A 14,870-nucleotide genomic window follows, 5' to 3' on the forward strand; every position below is an offset into this window, starting at 1 on the left:
TATATATACACTCAGTTAATCAGGAGTCTCACCTTCCTCAAATCTTAAGTTGTTTACAGCAATACTGATGTGGTGTCCATGGAGGCAAAATACAGTGAAACAACTAAGGTCTGCTGCAGAAGACTCTTGAGAGTCCCTTGGATAGCAGAGATCAAACCAGTCAATCTTAAAAGGAAATCAACCCTGAATATTCAATGGAAGGACTGATGCTGAAGATGAAGCTCCAATACTCTGGCCATGTGATACGAAGAGTTGACTTATTGGAAAAGACCCTGATGCTGGGAAAGACTGAGGGCAGAAGGAGAAGGGGGTGACAGAGGATGAGATAGTTGGATGGCACCACTGACTCAATGAACATGAGTCTGAGTAAACTCTGGGAGACAGTGAAGGATAGGCGTGCTGCAGTCCATGGGGTCACAAAGAGTTGGACACGACTGAGCGACTGAACTATAACCACCACCAAGGTCTTCAGAATGCCACCAGAGGCAGAGAACACCTGCTTATACAACAGCAGGGGTGGACCCTCCCACTTCCTGTCGTCCTCACCAAGCCCCGCCCACCTCATCTTGTTCTTTGCCCAGGATGTCCAGACAGACCAGTTAACAGGCTGAGGACAGTCGGAGGTGTAAACACACCAAGAAAGACCTTGCGTTGGAAGCTCAATTACAGAAGTGGGATATTTTCAACATTTCAACATTACATTTCATGGACTGTAAACCAGGTGGTAATAAGGACTTGTGTATTTCCCCATGATGATAACTAGAATTTATATGTATGCCTTTCTTCAAAGAACTCACAGCGATTCATATTCATCACAACAAATCCTCCTCATAACACTGTTGGCTAGGCAGAGATCACTTTTCATTTCACAAGTGGGAAATAATTGGATCAAAATTGCCTTGCTAATCAATGCTGGACATCGTTAGTCAAGGGCAGGAATAAAAGCCAAAACTATTACTACTTTTCTATTAAATTTTCTACTAATAATTCTATTAAATTATTTTCTCCAAAAAACTAAGAGTAAATGTAGACCCAAGATAAGAAAAGTAAATGCAAAAATTGGATGTGTCTCTTCCTCCAAAGTGATCAGAATATGTAAAAAGAAATAATATTCAATTATATTAGATCTATGATAAGAATACTTAATATTAAGTTGCTTAGAAGATACTCTGGTTTTTTTAGAACATAGAGAATTCTTTTTTTGTTTGTTTTGTTTTTTGTTGTTGTTTTTGTAGAACACAAACAATTCTAACAGATTAAACAAAGTATTCTTTCCCCAGTTAATAAACAAAGTCCTTTAGAAGGGTGCAAGTTCTATTCCTTATCTTTTCTAACTTCAGGGGTTTTAAGTAAGAATACTAGTGTGGGACTTAGATATACCAAGGACTGCACTTAAATAGCCCAGCAACCTGGAAGTGTTTCTTCTTCCTAGCATTCACGTTTTGATATATTACTTCTCAGAGTTTTCCCATACACACACACACACACACACACACACGAGTCAATATTTATGTGTATCTACACAGGGATCACTATACACTTAGTGGTGTACATTTAGTGATATACTCTTAGTGACCAGGGCTTCCCTGATAGCTCAGGTGAAGAATCCGCCTGCAATGCAGGTGAACCTGGTTCTATTCCTGGGTCAGGAAGATCCTCTGGAGAAGGGATGGGCTACCCACTCCAGTATTCTTGGGCTTCCCTCGTGGCTCACCTGGCAAAGAATCTGCCTGCAATGTGGGAGACCTGGCTTCGACCCCTGGGTTGGGAAGATCCCCTGGAGAAGGGAAAGGCTACCCATTCCAGTATTCTGGCCTAGAGAATTCCACGGACTATATAATCCAAGGGGTTGCAAAGAGCCACACATGACTAAGCAACTTTCACTTTCATACACAGGGATCACTATACACTTAATTAAAATTATAATAATTATATGTTATATTGGTTTATATATATACTGTAATACCATAATCTATTATAATAATATAATATACATATAATAAATATATAAGCTATATAAGAGTATATATATTGGGTTGGCCAAAATGTTAATTAATTTGGGTTTTTCATAACATCCTATGGAAAAACCCAACCTTTTTTTGGCCAACCCTAAATATGTGTGTGTGTGTGTGTGTGTGTGTGTGTGTGTGTGTGTGTATACACATATATATGTATATTGCAACCTTTAATTCTTACTTTATACAGAGGAAAAAGCTACACTTCCTTATGTGGGACTTTGGACTCAGATGGACCTTGGTTTTCACGCCATGTCAGCATTTACCAGCTGCGTGCTATGGGTAAGTCTCTGCCTCCTCGTCGGTGAACTGAGCTGTGAGGTGAGGAAGCACCCCTGCCAGTGCAGGTTGTGATCCTCTGGCCTCTCGCGTCACCTCTCCTACTCCAACAATCCACTTCTTGCTCTTAGAACCTAATATGAAAACCCCTCTATGGCTATTTGAGTTGATTTGAGGTGAAAATAAACTTGTGTTCAGGGTCCACAATGTCCAGATCCTTCTCATTCATCTCTTCGGCAGGTAGCTAAGCTCTCCTTTCTGCGTTCTCTCTCCCCCCACTTTTGTTCTCTTCAGTCCTTGGAGCAGTAAAGTGGTTCCTGGCTCCCACTACAACGGGGAGAACAGGGGGACATCCTCTCAGAATTTTCCTTCTTGACATTTCTATGGAAGGTCATCCTGTTACAAGCTGGTTTCTTGGAAGCCTCTGACTTGAGATTGTTTTGTGTCTTTCAAATTAACTGGATTGAAAAAAAAAAAAGGGTGGGACTCTTCTGTATTAAAACAAAAATGTATTTCCATGCTTTTCTAGGGTGGGAGATAGGTTATTTTATTTCCCTTGCAAATAAAAATTGAGAACGATTAAACTGCTCCTATTTATAATTATTATGGGTTTTCTAGACTATGTTATTCAGCAAAAAAAGGGTTGAACTGTCTTATTTTGTGAAGATACCCAAGATACATCCACTGTAGTCCCTTTATTCCAAATCCAAGCTTTTAGACAGCCGTGACTTCATTTAAATATATTAACATAAATTATTCTTTGCTGTGAAACTTACAACTTTTTGAGATCCATTTTCTTCATATTGGTCTAGTTCTTCTCTTAATTCCTTAATAACCTCTTCTTTCTCCCTCAGTCTTTTTAACAAAATGTTCATTTTGACAGTCATTGCGTCCTGCAGGGATGTCTTCTCTTCTTCCACCTCGAAGTATTGCTGGGGATAGAAAGATACTAGTCAGATACTATGCTACCAGCAGAAACCATTCCATGTTTTATTTAAGCTCCTGTCCTGTAAAGTTGTTTTATTTTTGCAACTTGCATGCAAGTTTTAGTAAATTATGATATTTATATTGACCAATACACTAAAAGTGTCAATGGCATTACAGCACACTATTATCCTATAAGAGACAAAGCACAATGTCTCACACTGACTGTATCAGTCTGCCAATAATAAAATAGTAAGCCTTAGCAGTAAATCTACATCATGACTGTGAATGTCCTACTTCAAGCTTCCTCTAGAAAGCAAACTAGCAAAAGTTTTGACTATGTAAAACAGAAAAGAAATGTACTTCAATGGTACAACTAATTCCCTTGATGGTTTGGAATGGAGGGGTGGAAAAAAAGAAGAACCATTTCTTGAACCTATTTTAAGCATTGAGGTGCTAGCCTATTCACAGTTAGTACTCTGAAGAATTGTGTCACAAAATCAAAGCAAGGAAAATGCTATAAAATGGCGCTGCTATTTACTTCAACATATAAAAATCTCATTTTCAACACAGACATGCAAAAGCATTTTTCCCATTTTGGACTCTTTTGGGAGTTATGGGAGAATTTTTTATTTTCATCATCTGTTTGTTACTAATATATTTGGACACATGGACTTACAATAAATATAGTAAAACTTAATCACATCTGCTGGTATACATAATACTGTATTTAAAAGAGTTAAACTTAAAAACTAAAATTGTTCTAATATTATATGATGAATACTGGCAGACTGAGAAGAATAATATTATGTCCGGGTAGCATTGAAGAGTCAAGCTAGGGCATGCCTAGTGGCTCAGTGGTAAAGAATCTGCCTGTCAATGCAGAAGACATGGGTTCCATTTCTGGTCTGGGACAATCCCACACGGGGTCCTAGTGTCCAGGAGTCACAAGTGCTGAGCCCATGTGCCTCAACTAATGAAGCCCACACACCCCAGAGCCCTTGTTGCCCAACAGGAGAAGGCACTGCAGTGAGAAGCCTGCACACCACAGCTAGAGAGTGGCCCCACTCGCCAAAACCAGAGAAAAACCTGCACAGCAGTGAAGACCCAGAACACCCGAAATAAATGCATTTTTTTTAAAAAAAGGGTCTGGTTAAGGACATAACGCTGACAGTCTATACCACACTAATGAAAAAGATCAGTAAATGAACACGCAGTAGCGTTTGAAAGAGTGAAAATTAAAAAAAATTTTAAAAAAGAGAGTGAAAATAGAACAACCATATGACAATACAAGATTTTTAATTGGGTGATTCTAGAGAACAGTATTGAGTATGTAGATCTGTTCTTCACATCTATTCTGTTTTATGTCTCCAGCTTAAATGCACTGCAGAGGTTAAGACACTTTACCCACTGGTGCCCTGAGTGTAAGTTCCTGGGCATCTCAAATTCAACAGGTCCAAATAGAGGTCCCCGTCTTCACTTTCCCCCTCTCTGCCTCTCCCATTAACATGAGCCCAAGCCAGAAACCCATTTTCTGTCATTGTAAGCACCTTTTATTCCCTCACTAACTCACCAAATCTGTTCAATGCACCTCTAAGTCACTCCTGAAACTACCCTCTCCCCTGATCCACCACCTTGATGTTACCACCAAAACTTGGGCCTGCCAATCTACTGACATCAGGTTTCCCTGGTGGTTCAAAGGGTAAAGAATCTGCCTGCAATTCTTTAGGAGACCTGGGTCTGATCCCCAGCCAGGAAGATGCCCTGGAGGAGGGCATGGCAACCCACTCACGTATTCTTGCCTGGAGAATCCCGTGGACAGAGGAGCCTGGAGGGCTACAGTCCGTGGGGTTGCAAAGAGTCGGACATGACTGAAGCTACTTAGCACACACAATCTGCTGACACCAGTGTGTGGTAAAGGAAGGTTCCGTGTTTATTATTAAGTGCCAAGCAAGGAGTCCAGCACAGTTAATGCTCAAAAGCCTGAACTCCCCAGTGGGTTTCAACAGTTTTTTAAAAAATATATTTATTTGTTTGACAATGCTGTGCATAGTTTGTGGGCTCTTAGTTCCCCAACCTGGGACTGAACCCTGGCCGCTAGCAGTGAAAGCAGAGAGCCCTAACCATTGGACTGCCAGGGAATTCCCCACCAAGGTATTTTTAAAGGCCAGGTGAGGGAGGGGAGCCCCAGGGTGTGTGATCAGCTGGTGCAAAATTCTCAGATTGGTTGCTGGTGAGGTAATTGGGAGGTGTCACGGGGATTCATATTATTATTCCTTAGAATCCAGGAGGCGGGCAGGCTGTGTGCTCATGGTCATTGAGTTAACAGCTTCCGTTTGGTGAAGGTTTTAGCATCTGTTTAACAGCTCAGGAAGTGGGCATCAGATACTGTTATCTGGGTGCTTCAGAGATGAGCTGAAGCAGAGGACGTGGGGGAGGGGGTCTGTTCCGGAAAGGCCCCGTAGGGTCCCCCAGTCACAGTCGGACTCTGTCTGGTTCACTTGCACCGTTGCACTAGCTCTTAACTCACCTCCCTCTTTTTTTTTTTTTTGAAATACCTATCTAATTTTTAAAAATTAATTTTTATTGGAGTGTAGTTGCTTTACAATGCTGTGTTCGTTTCTGCTGTACAGGAAAGTGAATTAGCCACACAGATACGTACATCCCCTCTTTTTTTGGATTTCCTTCTCATTTTCGTCACCACGGGCTTCCCTTATGGCTCAGCTGGTAAAAATCCGCCTGCATTGCGGGAGACCTGGGTTCTATCCCTGGGTTGCAGAGATCCCCTGGAGAAGGGAAAGGCTACCCACTCCAGTATTCTGGCCTGGAGAATTCCACTCATTGTATAGTCCATGGGGTCGCAAAGAGTCAGACATGACTGGATGACTTTCACTTAGGTTACCGCAGAGCACTGAGATGAATTGGGAGATTGGGGTTGACATAGATACACTAGTGATATATGCACAAAACAGATAACTAATGAGAATCTACTGCACAGAGACTTCCCCGACTCTTCTTTTGTCCTCTCCAACCAATCTGCACCCTGTGACTGAACTGATCTTTCTAAAATGCAGCTCTCCTTGTCCTCACAGGCTTAAGTCTAACTCCCTTAGCACGATGGACAAAATGGCATCCCTGACTTGTGCTGGCCTTCTCTCCCCTTCCCTCACCAGACTGGGAATTTTATCAGTGCTGATACTCAGCATGCAATTTCTCAGAAGTACTGTGGGACCACAGGTCTCCACACATTTGGAATTTCTAGGCCGCCTATTAAGCTCTTATTTGTCAATTTCCTGAATGGCATTAGAATAGGTTGGCTTGGGTCTGCAGATGAATCTGCCACTTAGTAGTAGGTTTGTTGCCTTGAACAAGTTTCTTAAGTTCCTTGGGTTTGTTTTATCATCTGTAAAATAGGAAATGTTGAATTTTATTTACTTGTAATTTGTTGAGGATTTTTGCATCTCAATCAGGCAACAATATGCCTGTTCATTAGGCATATTCACCTCTGTGTGTGTGTGTGTGTGTGTGTGTGTGTGTGTGTGTGTATGCGCTCAGTTGCTTCATCTGTGTCCCACTCTGTGACCCATGGACTATATAGCTCCTCTGTCCAAGGGATTCTCCAGACAAGAATCCTGGAATGGGTTGCCAAGCCCTCCTCCAGGGAATCTCCCAAACCCAGGGATCAAACCCTGGTCTACTGCATTGAAGGCAGATTCTTTACCATCTGAGCCACCAGGGCAGGTGATGTGACTGTGAATTATAGTCCTTCCTATAGCATGTGTGCATGCATGCTCAGTCATGTCTGACTCTTTGAGATCCCATGTACTATAGCCCACCAGGCTCCTCCTCTGTCCATGGAATTTTCCAGGCAAGAATACTGGAATAGGGTGCTATTTCCCGCTCCAGGGTATCTTCCCGACCCAGAGACCAGACCCATGTCTCCTGGGCCTTTTGCACTGGCAGGTGAGTTCTTTCCCACTGTGCCACCTGAGAAGCCCTAACAAAGATGCTTCTGATAAACTGGCTGAGTCATCTCCTTGACAACATGACAAAAACCACTGGGAGCTCATTTAAAATCCCACCATGGGACTTCCCTGGTGGTCCAGTGGTTAAGAACCTGCCTTGCAATGTAGGAGATGTGGGTTCAATCCTTGGTTGGGGAACGAAGGTTCCATATACCTTGGGGCAGCTGAGCCTGCGTGCTACAACTACCGAAGCCCATGTGTTCTGCAGCCCAGGAGCAGCAAATGGAGCCCATATGCACCACAACTAAAGAGTCCAGTGTGCTGCAAAGGAAGAGTCTGCAAGCCACAACAAAAGCCAGACACAGCCAAATAAATAAATATTCAAAAAAAAATCCCACCAGGGGGCTTCCTTATGGCTCAGTGGTAAAGAATTTGCCTGCTGGCCTTTCCCGGTGGTTCCGTGGTAGGGAGTCCCCCTGCCAATGCAGGACACATGGGTTCAACCTCTGATCCAGGAACATCTCACATGTTGAGGAGCAACTAAGTCCATGTACCACAAATACTGAAGCCTGTGTGCCCTGGAGCCTGTGCTCTACAACAAGAGAAACCACCTCAATGAGAAGCTTGTGTATCACAACTAGAGAGTAGCCCCCACTTGCCCAAACTAAAGTCTGAGCAGCAACAAAGACCCAGTACAATGAAAAAAAAAAAAATCCCACCAGAAACTGTGCTGTGATGCTGTCCACACTTGGCATCACTGGGGCCAGCCTGCCTTTAGGATGTGCTCAGCCCCTCTGGACTTCAGGGTGGGGGTGCGGTGGGGTGAAGGGAGGGAGGACCCAGTTCTTTAAAAGAACAGAAAGTTTCACTTTTTGGCATTTCATAAAGTAATTGTAAGGACCAAACACACTGGATTCAAAGAGAACATCTCCATGATGAACATGAGATGTTCATGAGAACATGAACATCTCCATGATGTTTTATGAGTATTGAATGAGCTGGGCTCAAGAGGAGGTAAGCAGAAAGCAGTTGCTTTTCTTTTTTTTTCCCACCACCCTTTCAAATCTGATATCCTGTCTCATGTTTCAACCTCTTAGAAGAACTCTCAGGAAAGTGCCATGACTTTTTTCTTTTTTTTTTAACTCTTAGATAGCAATAACCATGTTGAATAAAAGAAAGAAAGGAATGAAGAAAGGAAAGAAGGGCAAGCCAAAAAAAACCCCTCAAAGTCCCAAATCCTCAAAGTCCCAGCCTATGCTTACACATCAAATCTGAACTTTCCCAGCTCTGGCCTCCCTTAGACTTGCAGCCCAAAACGGAGGAGAGGGGTTGAGCCTGGGCTCCTTTTCTAGTATCCACAGATTTAGTCAAACACCAGCCTAGATATTGCTGTGAGGGTATTTTTATATAAGATCAACATTTAAATCATTAGACTTTGAGTAAAGCAGATTACCCTCCATACGGTGGGTGGGCCCCATCCAATCAGTTGAAGACCTTGGGAGAAAGACTGAGATTCCCAGGGAAGACGGAATTCTGCAGAGTGTCTCCAGACTCGGGCTGTAACATCAGTTCTTCCCTGGGTCACCAGCCTGTCAGTCTACTTTTCAGATTTCAGATTTGCCAGCCTCTACAACCGCAGGAGTCAATTTCTTGAATCTCCATCTCTTTCTCTCCATACATCCTATTGGTTCTCTAACTCTTAATACAATTTTTCCTAATACAATATCTACATCTAAACAACATACATTCACACGAACACCTTCCCCTCCAGTCCAACACCACAGCATTGATTATGGCTTGTCTCCTTTGCACAGTACAGCCCCTTCCTCTGGCAGTAAGAAAGCTGGTGCCCGTGGTGCTTGACGCACTGACATCCACTCCATCCTCCCTTCATGTTGCCCATCTCCTGACCACAATGCACCCTGAGAACTTGGCTCTGATGCAGGGAACAGGGAAGGGGAAGGAAGCAGGGCTGTGTCTTCGGTGTTTTAATTCACAATGGCAATAAAATTTTATTTTGGACTTTCATTCTTTTGGTCTTACAAGAAAATTTAATATTTTTCCTTTGGCAGTTGAAAGTAAGGAGTTCATATTCAAATCTGGGACATAACTGTTGGGTTTTTTTATTATAATAATTTTATGATGTTATTTGACCTCACAGGCAAAACCTCTTGACAGATAATATTGGTCAACACAGCTGGACATAATCTGGGGTGAGAAACAGACCAGGAGGCAAATTCTCAGTATGCGGAGCAAATTGACCTTGGAGTTTAATGTAAATGAGGCACTCTTCTAACCCAATGCTGCGTCTTCCAGGGCACCAGTGGTCTCAGGATGCCCACAGGAGCGGGGGATGGTACGGGGGGGTCTGCATCATGAAGGTGGGAGCAGGGCTTTCTTCCTCACCATCCCCCAAAGCTCAGACACACACCTAGTTGGTCACAGACTAAGTGGTTAAGCTCAATGTGTTAAGAGAAGAAGAAAAACCTAGGGAATGTTGTTTCCTTCCACGTGGAGTGATGCCTCCATTTATCTGATTAAAACGTTGGCGGAAGGAACATGGTCACATCTTGGCAGTCTCCTGCCCCTTGCCTTTCTCTGTGGGGAGCCGATGCTCTGCCCTGGCAGACAGAACTGCCCCAGCCCATTTCTGCCTGCGAGAGGAGTTAATCTGCCAGATTCTGGCTTTGGGTACCCATAGTCCGTTTTAGCAGTGAAGCAGATGACCTCCGTCTGCTGGCTCCCTGACTTTATTTTACCAAGTCCAGAACTTGAGTGGGGAGGACAAGTATTATTTACCAAGTCTCATAAACACTCCAGTAACAGTTATCTCCCAGGTTTGCAAATCTAAAGCAGGTCATGAAAGCTGCTTGTGGAGCGGACAGGAGGAATAAATAGGGAGATTGGGGTTGACATACACACATATATATACATAAAACACATAATATATACAAAATAGATAACTAGTAAGAAACTACTGTATAGCACAGGGAACTCTACTCAATTCTCTGTAATGGCCTATATGAGGAAAGAATCCAAAAAGAGGTGGATATATGTGTATGTACAATATAACAGAGTCACTTTGCTGTACGCAGAAAGTAACACGACACTCTAAATCATTTATACTCTAGTAAAAATTAATTCACAAAAAAAGCTGCTTAGAATTCTATAATGATTCTTTGATGTCTTCGAGATAAAATATAAGTTCCAGGGACTTCCCTGGATGTCCAGTGGCTAAAACTTTGCCTTCCATTGCAGGGTCTGTGGGTTTGATCCCTGGTCGGGGAGCTAAGATCCCCATATGCCTCACGGCCAAAAAAACAAAACACAAAACAAAAGCAATATTGTGTCACAAATTCAATAAAGACTTAAAAAAAAAAAAAATCCCATGGGTTCCCTTTCCTATATCAGCTCTCACCACTTTCTCAGCCCTCTTAATCCAAAGGACTGGCACTTCCCTGGCTGTGCCCTGAACCTTAATGCCTCTATGATGTCAAGTGGGCCACTTCCCTGTCTTTTCCCCATTTTCCCTACGCTTGTCAAAATTTCATCATCCTTTGGTGGGGGCCCAGTGCAACCCGCCCTAAAATGTGCCTCCATGGCATGTTGATTACTTTGAATTAAAGTTACTTAAGAAATGGTTAATGCAAGAGGGACACTCTGACCCTCCTTTCTGTCTCCCTGAAAGCAGAAAATCAACCTCGCATAAGAAAGGTGCTCTCCCGGCATCTGAAGGTAGAAGGACACCCTAATCACAAGGGTGCCCACATCCTGCTGCCTGCACTCAAGGACACAAGGGGGTGATCGCTTAGGAGAAAGGGCAGAGTTAAGGGGGAAGATGCTTCGTACAGCTTGTGTCATAGTGAGTATGGGATGACCTATTTTGCAACTCTTTTCTTTATAGTCTTTATTTTCTTGTCATTTCATCTAAGTACTTTTCTCTCTCACTTTCTTTTCAACAAAAGCCTCATTCAGGCCATTGCTCCATTACTGGCAATCCAAGAGGATGCGCCCTGCTCTTGGCAGAAGCCCATCTTGGTTTCACAAATCAAAGTCTAGAAAATTTAATCCCCTCCAAACACCAAAATGTTGGTATCTTATTGCATAATACTATTAGGACTTTTTTTTTTTAATCTGAAATAAAAATTATTTAACACCTGGATAGTATTTGCTGCATCAAAATTTGGAATCTAAAGTTAGTGCTCTCATTAGAATGGGACCTTCTATACCTCTGCAATCCTCCAAAGGTGGAAGACAATGACAACACAGCAAGGCTTATATTGTAAGAATACATGCTTTCTCCCTTCAGAGACTTTTAATTATAATTTTACTATTTTACCATTTTAACAGACTCATTTTTAACATAATAGCCTTGAAATGGATTTGGGTAATTCTGCCTTGAACCTTCATCCATATTTCAGGAAATATGGAAGAAGACAAACCTGAAATACTGTCTCTGAAATAAGCACCGCTACTTGCTATCCATAGAAGTGTTGCAGTCCTGAAAAATGAACTAAGAGCTGTTTGCAACGATCTCTTCAAAGTTACCAAAAAAGATGTGATTATTTGATGGGGGAGATATCGTGGGAGAATATTTGAAGTCAACTTATAATGATTTTCATTTCAGGAGATGGCAGCTTAGTCAGAGGGGAGAAGACATGAGATATTAGGATCTTATCCAAATATTCGAGTGAGGACACGTGGAAGAAGAGAGTTAGTTCCATCCAACTTTCTTTCTGAACGCCGATTAGAGTCACACCAAAAAGGAAGGCACTGAAATAAAAACCTAGGTATTAAAATTTACATTTTTCTGCAATCCATTTGAGCCTAATGAGTTTTTTTGTCTTTTTACAGAAATATAAAAGCACATGAAGCACTTTGCACAGTGCCTGGGCCATAGTAAATAAGTCACTCAGTGATAGCTGCTTTCACTGTCATTAATTATCTGCCCTGGGAAAAGGAGGAAGTTTCCCCAAGCATTGCCACTCACAGTTCTATAACTAATGCTCCATCACCAGTGCCCTCTAAGACAAAGACCTGAGCCCCAACTGTGTCAGATTCAAAGAGATCAGGTCTGTGCAGAACGATACATGTATAGCTTATGCAGGGCTCCCTCTACTCCTTGGTGGCCTTTCTCAATGTAAACATCCCTCCAACTCCCTCTTCTCCAAAATCCCCTCAACACTCCGCTCCCTAAGGCTCTCTATATCTAGCCGGAATTTTCCTCCAGAAGAAAAAATACCCAATAAGGAAATAGTGACTTCATTCCTTAGTCCCCTGTATACAGCCCATAACTTTTTTATTTTTGCTCAAACTCTTAAAACTTTAATATGCCTCAGTTTATCATTTTACATGAGGAAAACATCATAAATCAATAGAAAAGGCAGAGATATTCAATAAATGATGTTGGAAAAATTGCTTATTGATTTGAAAGCTAGTGGCAGTCCCCCAAGCTCTTATTCCTCCAGTCTCTCTAAAGGGTTTTATTTGCTTCTAAATCCTTCAGTGTCTGGGGGACCTAAAGTAATGTGTTTTCTTATCTGAATCAGAGCTGATACATTTCTAGGACCAAAAGAAGCTAAATAAAGTGCAAGTTTCAACAAAACATTTTCTTCTACCTGAAAATAAGGTACTATAACAGCACACAAGAACTTGTTTTAATAGTTAAATAGATTCAAAACCTTGTTCCATAGCTGAAAAAGCACTTGGACCTGTATCCTGAACTGGTCTCCAGAGGGCAGCAGAGAGTCATTTACAGTAACGAAAGTTCCCTCTAACCAAAAGTGTGTGTACCCAGGCTGTTTTTTCAACTCTTCTCTTCTTTCTTATGACTAAGCCTTAACAAACTGGGTGGCCAGGATTTGGAAAGCTGAGGTCATGGATCAAAGTGATGCCAACAAGCCAAAGCAAAGATTCAAAGAATCACTTTCATATCTTTAAAATAATTCTTTAATTAGATAAACCAACGAACCACAATTAATACACTGTTGACTAAGCATATTTAACCAGCACATGTTTATGAAACACTGATGCATATAAAGCATCTAATCTTTTCAGGGCTTTCTACTCCTAGATATACAAAAAGTATATAGAAAAGAGTAATAGTCACTTATTCTGCCATATATTTTTTGAGCATTTGGTACACACTAAAAGTTTATTAGTGACCCAGAAACTGTTAAAGACACAAAGACTTATAAAAGGCTTATAAAACTCCATGTTTCTGGAGGAGGAAATGGCAACCCACTCCAGGATTCTTGCCTGGGAAATCCCATGGACAGAGGGCTCTGGTGGGCTATAGTCCGTGGGGTCACAAAGAGTCCTACACAACTTAGTGACTGAGCACGCATGCATATATACACGTATATATAACTGAATCACTTTTCTGCATACCAGACCCTAACACAACATTGCAAAGCAGCTATACTTTAATAAACATAAGCAAGTAAATAATCTGGAAAAAAATAAAAGCACGTTTCAAAAAAAATCAGGACTTCATTGATGGTGCCGTGAACAGGAATCCACCTGCCAACATAGGGGACCTGGGTTCCATCCCTCATCTGGGAAGATTCCACATGTAGAGGGGCAACTAAGCCCATGCGCCAAACCTACTAAGCCTGCACACCACAACTCCTGAAACTGAGCACCCTAGAGCACATGCTCTGGAGCAGGAGAAGCCACCACAATGAGAAGCCCGCCTACTGAGAGTAGAAAGTAGGCCCCTGCAACCAGAGAAAGCCCGAGTGTATAAGGAAGACCCAGCACAGCCAAAAGTAAATAAATAAAATTAAAAAGAAAAAAAAAACTTTAAAAAATTATGTTTAAAAAAACATGTTATTCTGACTTTTACCTTGTAAACAACAAAAAATCTGGATACAATACGTAAAATGCTTCTATGAGCTGACAAAGTAAGGAAGAGTTAGGCCAAAATTAGGTGAACGCGGGCATCCAGAGAAGTATGTGGAACACAGAAGGTGGCCTGAACTCCAGGGCATTGCAAACCAGGTAAAAATTTAAACTTTGGTTTACATGTCTTAAGAGGGCACAGAGAAAAGGCATCACAAAGGTCCCCTCAAAATGGTGATTCTCAAAAATAGGAGACCACCTAATGAAGGCCGAGATACCAAAGGGTGATCTCTTCAGTGTGAGAACAAATTAGAAGTAACCACCTTGAACCCTCTACCTCCTCCCACCCGAGGGAAAGTGAAATTGCCTCCTATCTGGAAACTTGGCTCAAAGTATGGAGGAGGGAAGAAAATCTCTTCTGAGTTTTATAAGTTGAGATGGCCCACATTCATACATCTGGGTGGTCTAAAATGCCTCAAGTTGAAAATTAGGTTAAGGTGGTCACAGACACAGGAGTCTCACAGAAGCAAATAGAAATCTCTGTAGAGACTCACCTCTATTCCAGGCCTCAAAGAGTTTCCATAGAAATATGAGTTTGCAGTCAAACACCATGAAACCCGAAAGTAAAGGACATATCATGAGTGACAGCCAGTACTTATCAGACCCTCAAAGATGAAAGACGTGGAATATCGATCACATACATTGAAATATACGTATAGAAATAACAGGATGAGTTAAGGTAAAGAGCAAGAACCATTAAAAAGGAACCAAACAAGCCAAACATAGGACCTCGTTTCATAAAAAACATAGCAAGTAATATTTTAAAACTTAATAAAGGAACTTC

The 14,870-nt window shown here is 41.8% G+C and overlaps 1 protein-coding gene across 1 annotated transcript in view; it reads right to left on the reverse strand.

Moving 5' to 3' along the window:
* Positions 1-14,870, reverse strand: part of C9H10orf67 (chromosome 9 C10orf67 homolog) — a 96,385-nt gene that overhangs the window by 59,378 nt on the left and 22,137 nt on the right. The window contains exon 5 of the mRNA XM_070471865.1: positions 3,071-3,226. Coding sequence (XP_070327966.1) covers positions 3,071-3,226 — 156 coding nt within the window. The remainder of the gene's footprint in view (positions 1-3,070; positions 3,227-14,870) is intronic.

Source organism: Odocoileus virginianus, chromosome 9 (assembly GCF_023699985.2).
Source record: "Odocoileus virginianus isolate 20LAN1187 ecotype Illinois chromosome 9, Ovbor_1.2, whole genome shotgun sequence".
Classification (NCBI taxonomy): domain Eukaryota; kingdom Metazoa; phylum Chordata; class Mammalia; order Artiodactyla; family Cervidae; genus Odocoileus; species Odocoileus virginianus.